At 41.6% G+C, this 23,316-nt stretch overlaps 1 protein-coding gene across 3 annotated transcripts in view; it reads right to left on the bottom strand.

Annotated features, from left to right (window-relative positions):
- Positions 1–23,316, bottom strand: part of astn2 (astrotactin 2) — a 285,748-nt gene that overhangs the window by 174,641 nt on the left and 87,791 nt on the right. For all 3 annotated transcript variants that reach the window (XM_086186408.1, XM_086186406.1, XM_086186407.1), the window contains exon 3: positions 21,387–21,816. In XM_086186408.1, coding sequence (XP_086042534.1) covers positions 21,387–21,816 — 430 coding nt within the window. The remainder of the gene's footprint in view (positions 1–21,386; positions 21,817–23,316) is intronic.

The following is a 23,316-nucleotide window of genomic DNA, read 5'->3' as shown; positions in this document are numbered from 1 at the left end:
TCTTCCACCGAAACGCTGATACAGCCTATGGGAATTACTGTCTGTCAGAAACTGAAACCTTTGACCATGACTCTGTGTCCATAAATAGTATTTGACCCTTATTTCTCTTAGGCTCAAGAAGATATTTCCTCCCTACTGAAAGTTTGCGAGACAAGGCAACATTCGGAGGTTCTTCAATAGTGCCTTGCAGGCAGACGGTGATGCAGCTTAAATCATAGAATCTGGATTATAGTTCTCTGAATCAACACAGACACAGACACACACACACACACACACAGACACGCACGCACGTAGACAGACACACACACCCAAGCGTGCACGCACATAGACACAGACACACACACAAACACACAAACACGCACAGGAGTAGCAGACTTACTTCATGTCAGGATTCATGCTTTAGGACATAAGATAATAACTAGGAATCCCAATTTTGTGCTTTGTATTTAAACTAGCTTCTTTATATAACCAAATATCTGCTTGTATTTCAGAAAAAGGCAGTGTATTACATTTTGTCTGCAGAATGTGAAACTGAGATGTCTTTATTTGCTGTTAAAGTAGAAATGTTGATGTGAAGGAAACCAGTTGTTTGACACTGTCTTCTTGCAACAATCGTTGCCCACCAATTTATACGTGTGTGTGTGTGTGTGTGTGTGTGTGCGCACGGCCACTTTGGTCCAGACAAATAGTTCAACTACTATTGCATGTATTATAATCATATTCGATACAAACACTTTTCATTTTGATGATCTACTGATCAGAGTTCCTACTTCAGATCACTTAAGCAACTAAAATTCTCAAACTACACAGAATAGATTGGCACAAACTTCTTTGTATTTTTTTTTTGTTTCCAAATAATGAATCTTAATGGCTTCAAAGGTCATAATGAAGTTGACATTTATTCAAATTCTCCTCAACCACTGCATGGATTATCAAAGACTGTAGGCGACCACGTCAAAATTGTATCACTTACAATACAATTAGATACATAGCATTGATGTGTTGACATGATGTGTATTGATAATTAGAAGAATTTAGCATTCTAACATGCTAAAGAAAAATTACAATCTTCCTATACTCGCTGCAAGTTAGCATGCTAGCATGTTAGGACCTGCTCTTGTGGCTATAGACTAATAGTCTTGTTCTTTAACCAATATTGAAATTATTTTCATACACTTATGTAGTAATCCTGTGGCACATTACAACATAGACTCTTTAATGAAATGCATATCATATTATCAATAAGCATATATAATTTGGGCAGCCCGGTGGTGCAGTTGTTAGCACTGTCACATCACAGCAGGCTCCAAGTTCGAGTCCCGGCTGGAGCACGGGATCTTTCTGTGTGGAGTCTCCATGTTCTCCCTGTTCCTGTGTGGGTTCTCTCTGGTACTCCAGCTTCCTCCCACAGTCCAAAGACATCAAGAGGGGACGAGGCTGATTGATACTCTAAATTGACCGTAGGTGTGACTGTGAGTGTGAATGGTTGTCTGTCTCTATGTGTTGGCCGGGTGACCTGTCCAGCGTGAACCCCACCTCTCGCCTGAAGGCTGCTGGGATAGGCTCCAGCCCCCTGCAACCCTTAACAGGATAAGAGGTAGAAAATGGATGGATGGATGGGTGGATAATTAATTTGATGACTTACTAATTAATCTAATTAATGACAGATTTGTGGATCAATAATATACATTACCTCTGAGAAAAACCCTTTTAACTTGAGTAACGCGTGTTAATTTTTAAGCATTTTTGTCCAAGGTTTTGGAAAACGATTTAATCATCAAGTCATTATAAAATGCAACTGAATATTTGGAGGATCAACCATTTACAGATTTAAAAAAAAAAAAATCATTCATGCAGTACAGCAATGCTCACTTAAAACCACAGAGAGCATCAATGAAAAAATCAAGAGTGAACTAAATGCTCATTTATGCGTTCATTGACACTTAAACACTTCCTCTTTCATACACAAGTTTTAACAACCAAGAGCTGTTTTCCTATTCTCAGCCATTCTGCACAAGCAGATGTAGCCATCTGAGAGGTGATGGGACTATTCCTGTAGGTCTTTGGACCCTGCAAACCCCTGCTGTTTTGATTTGGAGAAAATCTGTGGGGAGAAATGAAGAAATCAAATTTCTGCAGATTTCTTTTTTTTTTTAATCAAGTTTCTTTGTATTATTTCCCTTCCAGGTGTTTTTTTTTTGTTTTGTTTCTTTTTAATGACCTACCTCCAACACATGCATGCCACAACAACACATGCACACAGCCAGGTCTCCAGTCACAAAACTATTCCTTTGTTTTTTCTCCTCCCCTTCACAGCTTGCAAAGCAAATGAGTATGGAGATCAATGGAGAGGAAATGGGGGTTCGCCCCAGCTTTGATTCCCTCTGTGATTTATTAAATTTGCCAATCTGAGACGTATAGTGTAGCTCTCTGGGACTCTCTTTGACAGACTGCTTTGAGACATGTGACAGGTGCATGAAAAGGGAGTAAAAGGTTAGACACATACAAAGAAAAAGACAAAAGTGTTGGAGGAAGACAAGAGTTATATTGTTGGAAGAGACAAGATATCCAGAGGTGAAGAGAGAATGGCTGAGAGAGAGAGATAAAGGCCATGAGGCATCAAGAGGGGATGGATAGTGAAGTAGCTGTCTCATAAAATCAGTCTCATAAAATATATCAAACTACCATTTTGGAGCTAATTAAATTACACAACAGAAATTACCATAACAATAGCCACTAAAAGTTGAAAGTTTCTGGAGTTCTATATGGGAGAGGAGGCAGTATTCACTCTTGTCCAGACCAAAGTGAAGCAGCATAATCAAGAGCAGTTATTTACTGTACAAGATAAGAAAACTGAAACACACAAAATAGAATCCAACTGAAAGGGAAAGTGTGTGTGTGTGTGTGTGTGTGTGTGTGTGTGTGTGTGTGTGTGTGTGTGTGAGAGTGTGTGTGTGTGTGTGTGTGTGTGAGCATTATGTTAAAGTGTGTACTGTATGAGTCAGGTCACTGACTTAAGCTTAAATGAACATTTCTTACCAATCTAGTTCTCGATTTTTTCAAAAGTAGCCAGTTGACAGTTTAAAACCGCTACAACTGCTTTGTTAAATTTGTCAGATTACAGGCGCATATCTGACCTTGCATCTCGGCCAGTGCATTCCGTCTCCTTTGCGCTCCACATGGACTGTTAGCGTAACCGAGGCCCACGAGGCGTGATTGGTCAGAGTTACTCAAACAAACTAGAAGCTGTCCTGTCCCGACATTCTCTCCCTTGCTTAAAGGTTCTATATTTATGTGCAGAATCTGTTTACCCAGATTATCCATATGCAGACAAGTAATTCCAGATATGAACTACTGAAATTAAAAACAAGATTCATTCATTTCAACACTGCCTCCGTTTTACCGTTGCATCAGATCCTTCTGCAAACCCAGTTTAGGAACTAATTAATTTTTCCGGTGAGAATACTTGGAATGGGTATAGAACCTGTTTCCTGTCAGTGGCATAGGCCTTTCTGTTACACATGTGTGTGGGCATGAGCATGTGTTGCAAGGAAAAACAAGAAGTGGGTGAAGTGAGAGATTAGAGTTTTTCAGTTCGAAATATGATACGTGATGGCTCAGAGTAATGGTGCTAGAGGACGGTTAGTTAGTTTGCATACAAAGATTCTAGCATCAACCTCCCAACTATGAAACATGATGTTGCTGTGTAGCAGCCTTGGCACGCTACCGTGATGGCTGGCTATTCTGTTACTTCATTGATGAGTCAGCCAGAAAAAAAGAACTGTGTTTGTGATGCCAAATAGTCTTCGCAGTGCCATATCCTGGAAAGGAAACCATTCACTCCATTGCTGTGTTTGCATAGTTTAGCTGCTTGGCATTGATTTGCTCAGTTGTTGTATTGTTAGTCGGCGGGCCTTCTGTTGCATCTGCCTGCTAAATAAACTTTTTACTCTGTTAATAAATCATTAACAAGAATAACCCCAGGTTCCTCTTCAGTACTGTAGCCAGACTGACAGAGAGCCACAGCTCTACTGAACCAAGCATTCCTGTTTCCCTGAGCAGCAAAGATTTCATGGACTTCTTTAATGACAAAATTGTCCTTATTTGAGGGAAAATTCACCTCCTCCTGCCATCAGCTGACAACATGGCACCTATAGCCTCAGAAGCCTTAGAGGCTGCAGGAGGACCAGACGTACACTTTGACAGTTTTTCTACTGTTAGCCTTGATGAGCTCAGTTCAATCATTTCCTCCTCTAAACCATCCATCTGTCTCCTAGACCCCATCCCAACCAAGCTACTTAAGGACTCTCTGCCCCTCGTTAGCACCTCCCTCTTAGATATGATCAATGTGTCGCTGTTATCTGGTTACGTTCCACAGTCTTTTAAAGTGGCAGTAATTAGACCCCTTCTCAAAAAAGCAACCCTGGATCCAGAGGTTATGGCCAACTACAGACCAATATCAAATCTTCCTTTTCTCTCCAAAATTCTGGACAAAGCAGTTGTTAAACAGCTGTGTGACTTTCTCCATAGCAAAAGCCTATTAGAGGATTTCCAGTCAGGGTTCAGGATTCATCATAGCACAGAAACAGCACTAGTCAGAGTTACCAATGACCTCCTACTAGCATCAGATGAGGGACTGGTCTCTGTGATGGTCTTATTAGATCTTAGTGTGGCTTTTGATACCATTGATCACCATATCCTTCTACGGAGACTGGAACATGTCATTGGCATTAAAGGAACTGCACTTAACTGGTTCAGGTCATATTTACTAGGTCGATCTCAGTTTGTACTAACTAATGATAAACCCTCGGAAACCACTGCAGTCACGTATGGTGTTCCACAAGGCTCTGTGCTTGGACCAATCCTCCTCACCTTTATCTGCTTCCTCTCGGTCACATTATTAGGAAACACTCAATTAATTTTCTGTATTTATCAATACATCCACATGAAATAAATCAGCTGACTAAACTGGAGGCCTGTCTAAAGGAGATTAAATCTTGGATGACCCTTAATTTCCTTTTATTAAACTCCGATAAAACCGAAGTCATTGTCCTGGGCCCAAAACATCTTAGAGACATCCTATCTAATGAGATAGGTACCCTGGAAGGAATTACCTCGGCCCCAAGCATGACCGTAAGGAACCGAGGAGCTCTCTTTGATTAGGATCTGTCCTTTAATGCCCACATTAAGCAAATTTCTAGGACTGCTTTCTTTCATTTACAAAACATTGCTAAGATCAGACACATCCTGTCTCAAAAGGATGCAGAAAAACTAGTCCATGCCTTGGTCACTTCCAGGCTGGATTATTGCAGTTCCCTCTTACCAGGCTGCACCAGTAGGTCCCTAAAGACTCTCCAGCTGGTCCAAAATGCTGCTGCCCGTGTGTTGATGAGAACTAGTAGAAGAGACCATGTCTCTCCTGTACTGGCTTCTCTGCATTGGCTCCCTATCAAATTCAGAATAGAATTCAAAATTCTCCTTCCAACATACAAAATCCTCAACAATCAGGCACCTTCATATTTGACAGAGCTCATAGTCCCCTATTATCCAGCTCGAACACTTCACTCCCAGGATGCGGGGTTACTGGTGGTTCCTAGAGTTTCTAAAACTAGAATGGGAGCCAGAGCCTGCTGCTATCAGGCTCCCCTCCTGTGGAACCATCTCCCAGTTTTGGTCTGGGATGCAGGCACCGTCTCGACGTTTAAGAGCAGACTTAAGACCTTCCTTTTTGATCAGGCTTATAGTTGGGCTGCTTAGGCTGGCCCTTAGATATGCTGCTGTAGGCTTAGACTGTCGAGGGATCTCCAGTGGTGCACTGGGCTTCTCTCTCCTCCTCTCTTCCCTCTCTGTCCTCCTATATTTGTCATACATAAATCATACTCGTACATATTACTAATTCGTCTTCTTCTCCGGAGCCTTCAGGCTCCCCTCATCCCAGATCCTGGGTGCTGCTGGAGGAGGCTGCAGACCTGAAGAGGCTCAAGCTGCCACCCGTAGCTCCACCTGCTCACGTCCCTGTCTGTCCATCAGTCTCTTCCCTTTCTCTCTCTCTTTATCTCTGCCCCTCTCTTTCCTTCTGCACATCTGTCTTCCTCCATTATCTGTCTTTGTCTCTGCCCCGCTCTCCTGCTCTCTTTCCCCCCAACCGGTCAAAGCAGAAGGCCATCCCCATTGAGCCTGGATCTGCTCGACGTTCCTGCCTGTTAAAAGGAAGGTTTTCGTTGCCGCTGCTGCAGGATGTGCTTGCTGGTGGAGAATTGTTGGGTGTAAATTCATTGAAGGAGCGTGGTACTAGACCTGCTCTACCTGTAAAGTGTCATGAGATAACTTATGTTGTGATTTGGCGCTATACAAATAAAATTGAATTGACTTGACTTCTTTGCTAACAAGGACTTTCAGGCAGGTGTCATTCAGTGTGAGTCTTGACTTTGCACAGCATGCTGGTGTTCAGGAAGACAACTGGGAGAAAGGGAGCGAAAACAATGAGCGCGCTGAATTCTGGTCGAGGTGATATCAGGTTACAGTTTAAGGATCAAGAATTAATGGGGGGGAAGAAATGCAATAGTTTACTAATTTGAAAAAAAAACAGCCACCAATGGGTTTTGAAGGAAGGAGTTGTTCAGAAAATGTTTGGAATGAAATGCAGGTGACTGGTGGGATTAAGACCAGGGAGTACAGCATGAACTACCATGGAAAAGAAAAGATGGAGGGGGAGAGTGACAGCAGAGAGAAGCAAGTGATTACAGAAAAAACAGCAAAATATGGATATGTATGTTTATGAACAATAGAAGGGAAAGAGGAATAAAAGGAATCAGCCATATGCAAATGATAGATAATAAGAATAATACTGGAAAAAAGGGTGAGTTTTCCGTCCTATTTTTATATGACAAGCCAACACACCTATAAATTAAATCTTGTGATTAAAAAATAAGCGTAGGCAAACCAGAATTAGAAATTGCAATAAATAGGACAATGAAGTATTAAAAGTGAAAGTCAGAGGAAAAGTAGTTGCACGGGGCATGAAATATTCATATAACTAAAAATGCAGATTACTGCTGAGGAGCACAGTAGTTTTACCTGTGTGTTGGTACGTGCGCGCGCGTGTGTGTGTTGCAAGCTTAGTCATGTTTAGGGTCAAACGCTGGACTGCAGAAACTCAAACGTGTCCGGGAAGCACCAGTCTGGCTTGACAGCGACTGTTTGGGGGGGATCAGATTGGCCCTCCTTGCTACGAGGGAGCACTTTTAGCTCACACATTACTCACATTCAGTTACAACGTGCATGTTTGCTGCTTGTGCATATGAGGGTTGAAGTAAAGGAGGCAGCAGAGTGATTGTCATGCTTCGTGTTGCCGGGGATTGTGGTACACTGAGTGAACAGCACAACTGTGCACTAGAAATAATCAATGACAGTCCCACGTCTCTGCAATGTGTGTCTGTAACAGTGACCTTGAGCTTTAACCATTAAAATATCATCAGGTCATCCTCGTGTACCATTTGATGTTTTTACTATGTTTTTTAAGAAAAAAGTCCTTCAATGCTTTCCATGCCATTCATGTGGGGGTTAAAGTGACCATGAACTCTGACCCCCATAAAAACTTTTCAGTTCATCCTCAAGTCCCAGTGGACATTTGTGCCAAATATGAAATGATAATGAAAATGAAATTCTCCCATTTATGGGACAGAGTGGCGTGGGGATGTATGGACAACCTTCAGTCATTGGACTGAGACATTCCATCCATCCATCCGTTTTCGACCACTTATCCTGTAAAGGGTCGCGGGGTCAGCCACGTCCCCTCTTGATGTCTTTGGACTGTGGGAGGAAGCTGGAGTACCAGAGAGAACCCATGCAGGTACAGGGAGAACATGCAGACTCCACACAGAAAGATGGACGGTAGAGATGCGCCGGGGCTCAAACCTGGAACTTTGTTACTGTGAGGCGCAACTGCTAACCACCACACTACGATGCCGCCCCTGAAATATTCTAATACTGTATACTATATATACGGTACTACTACCTGGTACTGATTTGGAGTCCCTAGGTCCCATGACATGGAAGTTATTCAAACAGAAAACAGCAAGTTTTGCAGTATATGTAACAACAATGGATTTAGCACCTAAAATATTCAAATACTACTCTAATAGCATTCTTAACTAAACAGAAATAGAATCTGTATGAGTGGAAGTTTGGAGATTTACTTATGAGTGTAATGATGATTTATATTTATCGCTTAGCCAGACACTGACAAGCCATACGGCAAGCCAAATGTTTTAAGCGCCACAACGAAAGACAAGTGATCGAGAGGAAGTTCCATATCTCTCTTTGCAGTTCTCCATTCTCTTCTTTTCTGGACAGACTCCTGAGGCTACTTTCAAATGATGAGTGTTCACAGATATCATTTGTCAGCTTTCCAGACCAACATCAGACAGGCGATGGACTCTGCAAACAGCGATTTGTAAAGTAGTGCAACAATCCGATTGTTTTGTTATTGTGCATTTTGTTTTATCGATTCAAATTCGCTACGTATGAAGTACTGTACAAATAATTGCTAAATTAACTGTGCACTGATGTCTCTCCTCATATTGCAGAGTGAACTAATCCCTGTTAAGTTTGTGGCTGTGCTGTATATTAAAGGTGCAGAGCTCCCACCGTGCGGCCTGCAGCGTGGATGCAGATAAAAAAGCGCACATCAGTCCACCACCGGCATGCAGAGCCTGCTGTCATGTTTAGGTTGAGGCAGCTAGGTGTCAGCTCGCACTTGCACTTTCAAGGCATTTTGGATGGCTAGAGAGAAACAAATTCCCCCAGCGTGTCATTCAGGGAACCCGTGTTCTACTGGTTTGATCACAGATCTGTGGGTTTTACATTTTGTTCGTTCAAGTTAATACCGAGCTTTTCTCCTGGTAGCTCAAATTCCCTGCTGTCTTACTTGCGAGTGCCACTCTTAAATATGTCATGTTTTGCAGACAGAATGATAAAGGTTAATGATATTCTAGCGATTGCTCTTCACTCATGTTTCTATGGTTACTTTCAGTTAAATAAAAGCTTGTTATTTTTTTACATTTCTGATCATGTTGCCACGTGATGGAACATACTGGGAAGTCTAGACAGAATATTGTCTGATTCAGTTCCTGAATTTCCCCATCTTTGGAAACAGACAATTAAAAACATTGGAGAGATTCATTAAATCACCAAGAGCAGAAACAAACCCCGCCCAGTTGTCTGTCTCCCTCTCTCTCTACGAGATTCTCATGCCTCGTCTTTCCCTGCCACTAAAAAGCATGTGACATCCCATCTTTTCTCCTGCTAGCTTCTGCTTCTACTTGTATATTTGAAAGTCTCTTGCTGTTTTTCAGAGCGAGAATAAAGTGCTATGTATAGCTCACCCTCTCGCCACGGGCCAGAATAAAATATGGATGTGTCCATCCATGCTGCACCGGCTGAACGTTTCTGGCTGAGCTTTGACCTCGAACTTCTCCGGATCAACTCAGTCTCTGAACTGATACCTGCTTTTAGTCCAGTTCATTAGATTTAAACGCGGTGAAGCTGCTTTAACTTCTCGACCACCACAATGCCAAACGAACTTTCAGAAGAGCCCGGACAACTTTGAATACATTCAAATTTAGGAATGCTGCACACAAAGCTGTCTGAGCTCAAAATGATGTGAATATTAGATTTTTTTTTTTTTTATATGTACACCAGGGAAGACAGTGATTGTGACTTTTTTTCTTTTCTTTTCTGTAACTGTTTATTGAATTATTTAGGAAGAATGTTACAATATCTGATTTAAGAGGCCTGGTAAAAATGTGCCTCTATTTACTCTGCCTGCCATACTATTTCTGGACTATGTCTTTCACTCTACAAATGTGCCCTAAGGTTGTTCGTACTTCATTTTGTGATTTAGTGTAAATTATATACCCAAACTGCAAACAGATTTCCTCCATGGATGATAAAGTTGATCACCGTTTTAAAGTAAACTGACGTGAATTGTGCTGATGCCAACGGCCCAAATAGGAGACGAAGCACATCGGATTATTCTTCAATCAAATTTTACACCTGAGACTAAGTTTGATGGCTTTTCAAGTGGTCTGTTGCAATTTTAAAATCTCAAGCAAAATAAAATACATGTATTCTCACCCCGGCAGCACAATGACAAGAGCTGGGTGCCATGACGACGACGACAACAGCACACGCTCACAGAAAATTGAATGTCACGGTTGGTCCGGGTTGACTATTTTTGAGTTTCCAGGTCATCCATCCATCTAATTCTTATTAACTTTTGACTGTCTTCAGTTTTTTTTTTTAGCATTAATGTTAAGGGACTCTAGAATTAATTGAGAAGATTTTGGGGGTCGAAGGTCAAGGTCACTTTGACGGGTCATACAACTGCAGAGTGGACAGAGAGATCTGATACCAATATTGCAAGGGCCGTGGGGGAGGTGTGCACGGGACTTGATTTTTAAATCAATTGTAAATCTAAAGATCCCTCTGGTTTTACAGATTTTCAAGTTCCGTATGTTGATTTAAGTGTGTACGCTTCCACTGATCCTTATAGTTTTACCTTTGTTGTGCGATAAGTTGCTGCATTAGCCTTGTCTACAGCACAGAAGAGACTATTTCATATTCCTTGAGGAGTCCCTATAAGAGTGTTATTGTCATCATACTCCAGCTCCTTGGTGAGTCACACAATTTGCACATTTGCACAAAAGCCATCTAGAGGGCCTCTGACCTAATGGGCTCAACTCAGACAGGGGAAAAACCCATCTTTGCTCTGGGGAACCCCTGGGTATGCAAGCAGCAGATATGGAATGTATGGAATAGGCTACTGATTTAGACGCACGGCGCATAAAAATGCAATGTGCTTTCACTGGACTCTTTATCAGTCTGCAGTTTGTAATTGTGTTTGTTCATGCTACCTATGCTTTGCTCTCAGCCAAAACCTGCATGCTCAGCCTGTGAAGGAACACGCTAATATCAAAGAGGTTAGTAGCACTGTAGCACCAACATTACACACTGACTGGAATGTGTTGGCCAGTATGCAACATAATGCAAAATACCTCCATAACAATAACAAAAGGAAATAAGGTGTTGTACACATACATTTCAGACTAAGAACATGTACACAGGGAAAACAATTAGACTGTATAGAATAGGGGTGGCACGGTGGTGCAGTGGTTAGCACTGTCCCCTCACAGTAAGAAGGTTCTGGGTTTGAGTCCTGGCTCCAGCATGGGATCTTTCTGTGTGGAGTCTCCATGTTCTCCCTGTTCCTGTGTGGGTTCTCTCTGGTACTCCAGCTTCCTCCCACAGTCCAAAGACATCAAGAGGGGACGAGGCTGATTGATACTCTAAATTGACTGTAGGTGTGAGTGTGAATGGTTGTCTTTCTCTATGTGTTGGCCCTGTGATGGACTGGCGACCCGTCCAGGGTGAACCCCGCCTCTCGCCCTAGATGCTGGGATAGGCTCCAGCCCCCCCGCGATAAGCAGAAGAAAATGGATGGATGGATGGTATAGAATAGCAGTTTAATACAGAATAGTTGATTAAGTGGCAGGTGAAATAAGATTTTCTTGTCCTCTTCATGCTGCTCTTCTAACATGGAATACGTAATAGGAATCAGATTTCGAAAGAAAGAAAGAAAATGAAGAAAGGAAGAAAGAGAAAAAGATGACTCCAAAAGACCACTTATCAATGTAACAAAAAGGCATCAACTCAATTATTTGACATCTCGGCCCTCTGAGTTGTATTTCGAGACATAATCTACAGAGAAACTCTGATATATGTGTTCATGTTCTTAAACCTTTGACAAGTCAACAATAAATGTTGTTAGTGGGTAATTTTCTGTACACCTCATAGCAGAAATGAAGCACAAAATACATTATGCAACTATAATTACAAAAAAGACTACCGATCTATCACACCCAAAGATGATTCATCACGCTCAGAAACAATTCCGTTGATTTAATTCTCTGCAAGCTACAGTATTTTCTTCCCCTCTTCTTGCAATTGCACACTGACTGGCTGCAGAGAGCAGCTGCATTTTTAAATTCTCTGCCGAGCATCCACCACGGAAGGCTATTCATTTGTGGTCACAGGTTTTACAAGGTCTTTAGAGACGAAGTGTATAAAACAAGATGGAAGTGGAGTTCAGCAATGGTATCAATGTAGAGGCTGCTGCTGTTGATGAAGACGGATGATATATTTCTAAAGTACTTAAACCTGTATAATTATCATTATTTCTGAAGAGAGCAGTTTGACTATGGCAACTATTCTCAGTATGTGTGTGTGTGTGTGTGTGTGTGTGTGTGTGTGTGTGTGTATTGTACATTTATATGTGTGTATGTCTAGCCAGATGGATAGATAGACAGATAGATAGATAGAAAGATAGATAGATAGATAGGAATCTATCAATCTATCTATCTATAAATTTTAAACATTTGTCCATGTTTAGCTTGGATAGTTTTAAGCACATTCTAGCATAACATCCAGACAGGCCAGGGATCATATTCTGGTGTTACTGATAGGTTAATCTAGTTTACTGTTTGGTTGGTTTACAGACTCATTCAGATTTTTCTGATGACTCACTTGTTGAGGCCTCAATCGCATTTCAACTTTTCACCACCACTGAAATATAAGAAATGTTTTAGAGCAGCAATAATAAGTTTATTTTAAAACCACAAGCTATTGAAATCCTGATTACTTTGTGCACTGTGAACATTTATTTATGAATGAAAAACTATTATGTAGTAACTGTTAATGACCACTCTTTACTGACGACTCACCACACTTTGGGAATCACCGGGATTCATGATGGTATTACCTAATCTGTAGTCATAATTGCTTCATATCTCCATATCTGACTTTGAACTCTGCAAACATACTCATCATAAATGAGTTTTGGTAAAAGATCCCTTGTAAATCGCCGTCCATCGACATATTGGACATCTGTGTGAGGAGCAGCTCCAAACACATTTTAAAAGAGAGTGTCAAAGATGCCTCATGCTGTTTGTTCACATACATCGATCTGACTTGGACTTATAAACCCATTTCTACAGACTTTGACAAAGTCCTTATGTTTGGATCAGATTACCGAGGCATCACTTCTCCAGCCTTAGTTCTTTATTTGTCCTTCAATACCAGTCTAGCCCTAAATAATCTCATCAGATTCTATACCGTGCTTGGCAGGGTTTGTTCATTTTGTTCTCCTTTTGCTGGAGCCCCTGATATTGCAGGGGTTATGATTGATGAAGCTCACACTGGCAAGATTGTTATGATGAACTGTGTAAAACCGAACTGCTTTTAAGTTCAAACTTGTGTTGATTTATTGCTTTATTTTAACTTAGAAAAATCATTTAACACACTGCCCTCATTTTTTATGTTGAGCGATGATCTTTTTTTTTTTTCTTTCCTTTTTGCACAGCACCCATTACATATGAAGTCCATTTGTATCTTCAGACAAGAATATTCAGAAGGCCAAAGTCTTCTCCCTGACAACAAATAGCTTCAATACTCTGCACGGATGGTGTAAAGGAAATTATAATCATAATAATAATAAGCCTGTGCAATTAATCTCTCATCTATTTATCACAAAGGATGGATGACAAGCTTGATTCTGCATTCATCAAAACATTACAAGCTAGCTTGAGCATGTTCAGCTTTTTCTCATCAGTGATGTCACATTAGTGATCTGAAGTATGACACCGGATTATTACTCTCCAGTTCAAAAAATTAAAATTGAAAAAACACCTGACAAGCACGGTAATGACGGTGAGCATGTGTACAATTCCATCCATCCATTTGCTACCACTTATCCTGTTAAGGGTGGGGGGGCTGGAGCCTATCCCAGCAGCCTTTGGGCAAGAGGCGGGGTTCACCCTGGACAGGTCACCAGTCCATCTCAGGGCCAACACATAGAGACAGACAACCATTCACACTCACAGTCACACCTACGGTCAATTTAGAGTATCAATCAGTCTCGTCCCCTCTTGATGTCTTTGGACTGTAGTCAGGAGCCAGAATCCCTGGACAGAACCCACGCAGACACAGAGAGACCATGGAGACTCCACACAGAAAGATCCTGTGTTCGAGTCGGGGCTCAAACTCAGAACCCTCTTGCTGTGAGGCAACAGCGCTGACCACTGCACCGCTGTGCTGCCCTTGAGTACAATTAAACAAGTTTTTTTTTGCTTGCTTTTAGGGATTAAACATTGTGGAGATTATTCATCCCTGCTATTGTTCTCATCACATCCACTGACTGTTATAATATGTCTCCAATTGTCCCCTAAAGAAAAAGGGAAGAGAAACAAAACAGAAAAAAACAAAAGCGGGCAGTCTTTTTTTTTTTTTTTTGTTCTTGCAGTCAGCAGGGAAATTTTAGCTCTTTGTTCATCTTGTGTGAAGCAGCAGCACAGGACGGGTGGGTAGAAGGAGTGGGGGTGGGGGGGTGAGGTGAGAAAGAAAGCCACTGAACTAGCGAGGGATCTACCTGGATGTGTCTCCTTTTTCAAAGTTGTCAAAATTGTAAAATCTACGAATCTTTCAACAGATTCTCAGATGGTTACATTTGGTGCCCAAGGCTTTGTCTGTGTTTAAAATAAAAAAAAATGGAGGGACCCTCGAAAGAGCACGTACCTCAGCCAAGGCTGGGAACACACACCGGATCTTTGATACATCCCTGCCCTACATTATCAGTTGATGTACGGCTGGGGTTTTTTTTTTTCTACATTAAAGTCCTTTGAGTATTTCCTAAAAAGTTAATGAAAATGTAAAAACAAAAAAAAAAATCAGTTTCCTGGAAAATTAAATGAAATATAAAAATAGATTTTTGGATCTGCCATTTGATCTGAATCTGCATTAACAAAAACTCCATCATCAAAAGGTCCGTGTTTATGCAATGCATCTTCAGATGAATAAATTTCAATTATCATTGGTCCTGTAGTTTTTGCGTAATCCTGCTGACAGACGGACAAAAATACCTGAGCGTGACCTCTTTGGCGAAGGAAAATAAATGCAATCGGCATTAAAAAAGAAACAGACAAAAAAACCAACTTCATTTAACTGAAAGGAAAAATGGTGAACCACAAAGCATTTGCGGAAATTAAAATACTATTTGCTTGCAGCAATTCATGTTTCACGGTTGCTTACATTAGCAGTAGCATTCTAATAAAGGAATTTTTTGGTATTCTACAGAAGTGCAATGTATTCTGAGGTATAACTGCAAAATGTATGCAACAGTATTGGAGGTGTGTGTTGGAAAGAGTCAGAACAGATCTAGCAGTACCATTAGAGCTGTAAATGTAGCAGTGCAGTGTGTGTACAACAGTATTTACCTATATTTCTCATTTACATGGTTTTATGTCGCTGTTTTCTGGATCAATCAGCTTTTTTTTCCCAGTGGTTTGAATTAAAAACTAAAAAGTGTTTAGAGTGGTTTGGGGGTGATTAAACTGCCACCTTCTGGCGGCATCTACAGGTATATTGTGCTCCGTACCAAACAGGTTGATGCAAACAAACCCTATGTGCTTTTAATTTTGAGGATTTATGACACTTAGCTTAACGTTTGCTTGAAAATTTCATGGAAATAGCATTTCTGTAATATTTGGGAATTTGTTGCATCAGCTTGAACAAACAAAATCAAAACTATGGACACACAATTTCTCCAACAATTAAACGGTACAACTGTGTTAAACTGAACTCCTGCAGAATAGTTTAGTATGAGAATATATTGGAAATCTCTGGAACCATCTGTCCATATAACTCAGACACCGTAGCCTGCTGTCACCACAACCAGCGTCAAGTTGATTCTGCTCCCTCAATTATCAGAGGGTAATGTGACATTGAGTTCTGCTGTCTCTGTTGTCATTTCTTAAAAATAAGCGAGAGCCGCTCAAGTCAGCGAGAGGAATTCCACATTGTCCGAGTGCTTTGAGCTGCCAGCCCAGCTCCCCTCGCTTCAGGAGTTTCTTATACAGAGCTAATGAGAGTCAATCTACATGGTCATTGGATGGATTGCTTGTTATTATTGTGAGGACCGTTTCAATGGCCCTCAAGCATTGTGTTGGCAGAACAATGGTTTGCTATTGCCGTATCATTTCTCAAGTGGTGGTTCAAATTTATGGAGTTGTATTATATTTGGTTACACTATCAGCAACACGATTGAAAATTCTCTGCATGTAAACGCCTTGGTTTTAGAAAGCAAGAAGATGTGTGTGTTCTCTCGGGGTGTAGAGTTGACAAAAGAAATACAGCAAAACTGGCACAGACTAATGTCTGGGCTTGTATTCAGACACGGGTGAATGAAAACTGGCGAGTGTTACGATCATTTCAGTTTAATAGGTTAAAAGCAAGGGAAGGACGCCTATTATTTTTGAGGATGTTAACAGGACAATAAAACAATCTGCAGTTTACTGGAGGTCACAGATGGTGACCGTGCACATTCAGAGCTGCCTTCAAGCTCACAAAAGCTTCAGATATCAGACGAGATACCACGACGCTTCACATATTAAAATAATTAAAATGTGTTTCTAAGGATGATGTTTCTCAAACTCTGGGCTGACGCTTTCAGGTTGTACTTTTCAGATTTTTTAATTCATGAAAAACATTCAAATAAGGTTTGAACCATATAAAAGGTGACAAACGGGTGATTTTATTATTATTATTAGCACAATAAATATCCGTCTCTCAGAATCATCAATCTGAGGCACTCACTTTAGCAAGCTAACTGCTAACCTCAGAATGTGGTGTGGGAAAAAAACAATTTAATATTTAATTTAATATTACTTTAAACTGGTTCCAATTAATACCAGGGCTCCCAACAGGAAGTAGTATTGTTTGATTCGAGCATACATTTAAAATATTACTTAGACCAAAATAATATAGATTGGATAAAGTACTTTGAGATAAGTTCGCACCCTGGCCCGTTACAAATCATGGACCTTGTCGTAGAAAAGGTTGACAACACTCGCCTTCAAATGTCCTACTCATGGTCGCCGCCCAGGCTGACCAAAGTTCAGACTGCAACTGCGCTGTGAGATGTTCATATTCAGACAAATTCGTTCGCAAGGGATTTACTTGTTTATTCAATTAATGTTGGCACTTTATATTTATGAACAGATTCATATCCTATGAGATGAGTTAAAGAAGCAGTCATTGTGCAGGGCAGCACTTCAGAATGTGTGTAGCGCTAGCATGGACAGACCCGCTGTGACGAGGTCCTTGGAGTTCGCTGCCTTCGTATCTCAGATATGCATTTAACCGTATGACTTAGAGCGCATGATGTGTATGATTTGCCCTTCCGACTACACACATTTCTCCTGTAGGTGACCAGCAACAGACAAGGATGCAGTTTGCTGCAGTACATAATCATCAGAGAGAGAGGTGTCTGTGATGATGGCAGTCTGACTGTGATGATTGCTCCCTGACCACTCATTACACATCAAGATATTCCGTGCTTCTGCAAAGATGTTTGTTACCTGATTTCCACCATCTATGTTGCCAACATGCCCCCCCCCCCCCCACACACACACACACACACACACACACACAAACACACACATGCCATGGGAATCATCCTGAAGAATGAATTGACAGGCCTCATTTGTTTGGTTGTTTGTGTAACAAAAGCCAAAGCCATGCACAACCCTGTGAGGCATGGCCATAAGCCTTGAGGATGATAATAGTGACTTTAGTGGAATGAGGTTATCTGCAATGACAAACAGATAACAGATAGGCGGTATTTGGCGACTTAGGATGCCAGGCAGCATAGAACAGGTGGGACAGGACTTAATCGCCCCTGTATTCAAATGTCACCTTTTTATGTGCAGGGAAAGATGAGGAAGCAGAGGCATCTAATTAAATGCTTTGTGTATTATCTTTTTGGAAAATGCCAGATTGTTCATACGGTAGATAGATAGAACTGTATTTGGAAATAAAATCCCACAAATCTGATCTTTAGCAGCTTTTATGTGGGGTAACAAGGAATCAGCATCAAAAGTGAGACGTGAGCAGCCTCCAGCCACTTTAGTTCACACCAGCTGTCTTGTAAGCATCAGAGGACAGCACCCGGCCAAACTGTCCACCGGGCCGACTATCACTCACAGACTAAAATAGCTTCTAAAGAATTTGATGCATTGTCTTATCTCCTGACTTGGAGCATGAAAAAACCTCATCATACCAAGGTGGCACAACACAGGAATCGCACGTGCGCAGGATTGCTCTGGCGATTAATGCATTTGATAGAAGATCAAATAATATCTGTTCCATGAGATTTGCAAGTGACAGATGTCAAGAACGCTTAAAATAAATGCTTTCTTAAGCTTAAAATCGGCTTTTCAGCATCCTTATATAGAGGAAGCATTTCATTCAGGATCAGAATTCCTTCCCTGTAAGCTCTTAGATAACACACAGGAGCACTATGGTGCTACAATCACTGCTGCCTTCACACGCTGAATGGGCCGTCTGCAGCTCATTGCAGTTGCAGTCACACTGTTAGCTAAGGTGCTATTAGTCTCTTCCCTTTTTCTTAACGGTCACATCCAGAATGTCTATCAATTTGTATGAAAAAGAAAATAATCATATTTATACTCATAGGGAACATGGGGTCACACCAGACTCCAGATGAAATATATTTACTGTATGTGTGTGCGTGCGTGTGTGCGTGCGTGCGTGCGCGCACACGAGCGCGCCATTGGTGTCAGCCCTGACGTTAACATGTGTCTGGGGTGATCCAATCTTAAGTGGGCAGCTTTTATAGCAGTTATTACTACCTCCGCAGTTAATCTGCAGTTCAGGCGGGTGTGATTAATCATGGGTGGGTAGCAAGTGGTGAAATAATACATATATAATGGAGAAAATTGTAATTAAATTGTGACTGGAGCAGAGCTGAGCTGCACAGCTGCTGTCCACCTTGTCCTGACAGTCAGTACCTTAACCTGTGTGGCGTTTTTCCCTCCTGAAATGCTGCAGCTGAACCGAGTTTACCTTTCACTATACGGCCATAAATCCTACAACATTTCTATTCGTTTCATTATAATTTGAGTCTCAAGTGTAAAGATATAACCGGACAGAAATAGAGCAAAGATATTGGGAAGACACCACCCTTCATTTCATGTTCTTGAATGTATCCGACAGATATAATGAAAATGTACAGAGGTGTATGACTATCAATGTACTGATCAGTTTGACTATTGTTGAAAACTTCACTCAACTCTTTATGCGGTGCTCAACATTAATCAAAAGACAATATACAGTAGACGAGGAGTGAAATCCAGAGAATATTTTGGGTGGCAGTTGATTTATCAACATGTACATTCAGATGCCAGAGGAGCTGATCCACAAATCACTAGAATGAACCCAAGACGCATTATTGAGATTCAAAGGCTCCGACAACTTTCAGTAGCTGTCTGGGTCGCAGTCTTTTAGCAGTGTGTGCATGAATGTGTGAAGGATCAGCTAATCAGCTGACGTCCTTTGCATAAGTGGAGGGCCAGAGGCCAAATATTCCTGTTTGTTCTGTCGTAGTCATGGCAGACATAAGCCAAAAGGACAGTACAGAAGGTGCCTCGACCCCTCCGCCCTCTGTCTCACTTCCCTTCACCCAAAGTCTTTTCCCGCATTGCCCTTTCACTTGAGAGAAGAAGAGAAATTAACCTTTATCTTGTCACCTTGACAAAAAAGTTCTGCTTGCTTTTTTTTTTTTTTTTTTTTAAATATAGCTTGGTTTGAAACAGTTGGGTATGAGAGGAGCAGGCTTTAAATGCCACAGTGTTGCTTTAAATAAAGGATGAAATAGCAGGTCAGAATCTGTATGGGTCCAATAAATCTGTGGCCCTTTCAGACCTCGTATTAACATGCATCCTCAGTGATCCGATCACAAGAAGACAGCTGGAGAGGGGTGAATACACCCGGGATGCATTGAGGACACGTCTTGATCCGACCACATTTGGGGCTGCACTTACTTTTTTGTAAGAACTATTGTTAGAGGCACAGGCCTGCTGGCTTCTCATCACTCCAGTGTAGCTGAGCAAACCCAAAACCGCTCCTGGTGCTCCAATTCTCTAGCCCATCTTGCAACCCGGAGTCTCCTCACTGGAGACCCGGACCATGAAACTAAAGACATAATTTCGTTATTAACTTGCTTATTGAGTGAGGATGATGACCCGTAGTCACTTGTGGAGATACATTCAAGAACCGTTCACCTACTATTGGATCCCCAGACACATACGTCCATGAATGAACAGGACCTGGGTTTGTCCTATGTGGAGGTCACGGCAAAAATAACACCGACTGTATAGTTAGTTAAAACTCTTAAAATAGAGAGAAGGTACTGCGCTGGTGAAGTTGATGCAATTAAAAAGAAAGGGTAAGGTGTGAGTTGCGATGATTACGTGTTGTACTGTACAGAATTTGATCTTTTCATTCTTGAGATGTGAGGATAATCTGAAACATGAACCAACATCATTTATTAGGATTAAGTGGGATAATGTTTCAGCTTACTTTCAGGAACTAACAAACATTCAGCTGCAAACAGGCCCTGTAAATATCTCGATTGATAAACACCGTGGGAATAAAAGGACATTTCCAAAAACCTATGCATAATTCAGTATGGTATAAATATCCATGCCTCCCTCCAACTCAGTCAGCACCCTTCAATTATTTAAATGTGCAGGGAAGCACCCCAGGTTCAACAGGATATGATACCAACAGATGCCACCACATAGCCAGAAATTATAATGTTTGTTTTAATATCTCTGCTGCAGAAAGTTTTGATGAGTCACTTGTTTTGACGCTGAGGGCGACATAGAATTTTTGTCCCTAATTACACACGGACCCAGACTATATTTAGCGAGAGTCACCCCGGCTCCAAACGACACATTTTAACATCTCGATGCTTCTATTCTTTGACCTCTATGCATTTATCTACACATGAAACTGTTTTACATGACTTTTTGATGCATCGATGCAGAGTTGGCGGCGAGGGCAGCTAAAAGTGAAGTGTCTGAGTAAATTTGTCAATTCTAGCACATGTCTAGGATACAACGCAGCATTCTTATAATTGCCAGAGGGAAGTTATGCCTGGAGTCACACAAAACTGCTTATTTTTGACAAAATAAAGCAGTACAGGCTGTGCTATCAAGAACATGGGTGGGCTGGCCGGAGCCAAAGTGAACTGTCCAGGCTGGGCCATCTGGGAGTCTGGCACTGACAGCTACCACATATCATGCTTGCAAAAGCAGGACAACCACCACTGAGCTGAACAGATTTTCACTTGTTTTTCTACATGATATAGACAAATCCATCGTCCGTCTTAATTTTCCGGTGAATTTATTTCCATCATACCACTCTGTAGTTGGAGGGAAACGTCTTCCAAAGCAATTAAGACAACTTACCACGTTTTTCAAAATTATGCTTAAGCTCTTCTTCTTTGCACATAATATCTGTGTGTCCTCCAATGCCAGTACTAACTCCGTAGTCCTCCTGGATCTTGCCGTCGCTCAGTTTGTTGTGCATCTGGTTGGGTGTGGAGTTAAGTGAATGTCCGACGTGATCCTCCTCGTCACAGTCGTAATCATCAAGAATGGGTGTCTCGCGGATCGGCATACCAATGACAGAGCTGCCATGCTGGTGAGTGCCGCGAGAACCCCTGTAGCTGTCTCGGCCCTGGGGTCCGAGCAGAACTGAAGGGATGTAGTGGATCTCGTGGGTGGCCTCTGTACTTGCACTCTTCTGGGGGATACGGCGACGTTTGCACCATCGATGGCGCGTATACAGAACGAGGGTGAAGAGAAGAATCAGGAGGAGCAGGGCGATGAGACCTCCCTGAAACAAAGCAGCAGAAGGAGAATATGAGATCAAAAACTCTGATCCTATGGTAGTACTTCATCAACTGCTGGTACCTAGACCTCTGCTTATCTGCCAGTTATTTGAGTTGGAATACCACTTAGCACCATTTGGCTGTTATTAGAGCAGCCTAAAAGCAACATGAGGCAGCTAGCAGACAAAAATATGTGGCAAAAATATATTACAAGTACGCTAATGAGTATTAAGAGAAGCATTTGATATGTAGAAAGGTTAGGAAAACCCACTCGTCTATTGAGATTCTTCAGGAGCAATCAAGGACTTGCCACCGTTTCCTCACTGGAGCTGGCCTGCAGAAGCATTTGTGTTTATTCGCCCCTCGGGAATACTGCCAGTGCTGGGAATCGTCAACTATCGTACTGAACAGCTAAATCTGAGTTGACAAAGAGGTTGACTACAGTCCCATGGAAGATTTTTGAAAATAATGGCAGTCACAAGATGGATATAAACATAGTACTATGCAGATTCAAGGGGCGGGGTAAATGTGGCCCACTACACGTGGAAGTGTTAAAAATGGTTCATAAATTCCCCTTTTAACCCCTCCAAAGAGGTTTCCCCGGTCTCATATGCAAAAACTACCAGACTGAAAGAGGACTGGAGCAAAAAATCCACAATATTTGGGTGCAGATCCATTCAATGGCTGACTTTATATTAATACTTTTATGATCCTATGGGAGAACAGACTCAACTTTCTTCAAACCTACTCAACTTTAAAAGCTTGCTGCTCTGACCTACTTGAAGCCACAGACTCAGCTTTCAATACTGCTCTGGGTATTTGCTTAAATGTTTAGTTTAGGAGATTTTTACATCTGTACCTCCAAATTAAGTTTCTTAAATCTTTACCAGGCTATCTCTTCCCAATCAACCAGATTATACCACATCATGATCTTAATAGACATTCTAGTAACAAGCTGTCCTAACGAAATGAAGGTCTCTCACTGAAATTTCTTGAAATGTCCTTATTTGGTGATATCATGTGATGGATGCACTCTGTCAATAGCCGTAGCTAAAATTAAGTTTCTATGTTAGCATGCAGGGGTGTTTCAATGGGGTCAGCAAACCAGGCGATTGGCAGGGGCCCCAAGCTGAAAGAGGGTGCACAAGGACGGCTGAGGACGGTAAAGAAGGCCCTTAAAGTTTATGATTGGCTGTGCAGAGGAGACTGCAGTGATCCTAAAGGGGCCCCCAATGCCACAAGTTTGGAGGTGGGTGAGGTGGTGGCTGGCCTCAGCGCGGTTATATATTCTCTTCGTAAAGAGCCATGCGACAACTCTTGCTGTGATTTGGTGCGATTCAAATGAAACTGACTTTGCCTCTTTTTCCTCGTCCTCACCTTTCTGGTGCTCTCCCAGTAGTGGAGGGGACTCTTTAACATTTAGACACTTAATTAAAATGGAGAAAGGACACACACACACACACAAATCAATAAAATTGCTCAACGGCTACCCAGCATTTTGCAGA

This window comes from Aulostomus chinensis, chromosome 19 (genome assembly GCF_037954235.1).
Source record: "Aulostomus chinensis isolate RoL2024-O1b breed Wild chromosome 19, RoL_Achi_v1.0, whole genome shotgun sequence".
Classification (NCBI taxonomy): Eukaryota; Metazoa; Chordata; class Actinopteri; order Syngnathiformes; family Aulostomidae; genus Aulostomus; species Aulostomus chinensis.
Note: the sequence above shows the minus strand (reverse complement) of the source record. Positions and strands in the feature narration are given on the sequence as shown.